Source organism: Eimeria mitis, genomic scaffold (genome assembly GCF_000499745.2).
Source record: "Eimeria mitis Houghton genomic scaffold, Emh_scaff2869, whole genome shotgun sequence".
Lineage (NCBI taxonomy): Eukaryota > Apicomplexa > Conoidasida > Eucoccidiorida > Eimeriidae > Eimeria > Eimeria mitis.
The window spans coordinates 1-576 of record NW_013571207.1 but is presented as its reverse complement, the minus strand read 5'-3'; the positions used below and the strand labels follow the sequence as shown (position 1 = coordinate 576).

At 40.6% G+C, this 576-nt stretch overlaps 1 protein-coding gene across 1 annotated transcript in view; it reads left to right on the top strand.

Annotated features, from left to right (window-relative positions):
- Nucleotides 1–238, top strand: part of EMH_0059740 (uncharacterized protein) — a gene marked incomplete at both ends in the record, with an annotated part of 3,358 nt that extends 3,120 nt beyond the window's left edge. The window contains one exon of the mRNA XM_013497710.1: nt 3–238. Coding sequence (XP_013353164.1) covers nt 3–238 — 236 coding nt within the window. The remainder of the gene's footprint in view (nt 1–2) is intronic.
- Between the last annotated feature and the right edge of the window lie 338 nt (nt 239–576).

Here is a 576-nt window from a genome sequence, read left to right as displayed (position 1 = left end):
AGAGAGACTGAGAGAGACAGGAAGGAGAGACTGGAAGGAAGGAAGGAATGAGGGAGAGAGAGAGAGAGAGAGCAAGGGGAGAGAGAAAGGAGAGAGAGAGAGAGAGAGACAGGGAGAGAGAGACAGGGAGAGAGAGAGACAGGGAGAAAGGAGAGAGAGGGAGAGGAAGGAGAGAGACAGGGAAAGAGAGAGAAAGGAGAGAGAGACAGGGAGAGACAGAGAGAGAGAGAAAGGATAGAGAAAGGGAGAGAGAGAAAGGGAGAGAGAGACAGAGAGAGAGAGAGAGGGATGAGTTGAGGTGTATACGCATACACCTCAGTAAGCAAAGAGAGTGTATTATGGTGGTTGTTTTTGTTGTTATTGTTGGGGTGTATAGGCACCTTTATAGACAGGGAAAAAACCTTATAGTAGTTGGGGTGTATAGGCACCTAAACAAATAGAGAAAATAATATATTATAGTTTTGGGGTGTATATGCATCCACGAAGCTGCAGCACCAGGCTGTTTATATATTTATATATATATATAATATATATATATAATATATATTTAATATATAATATATATATATATATATA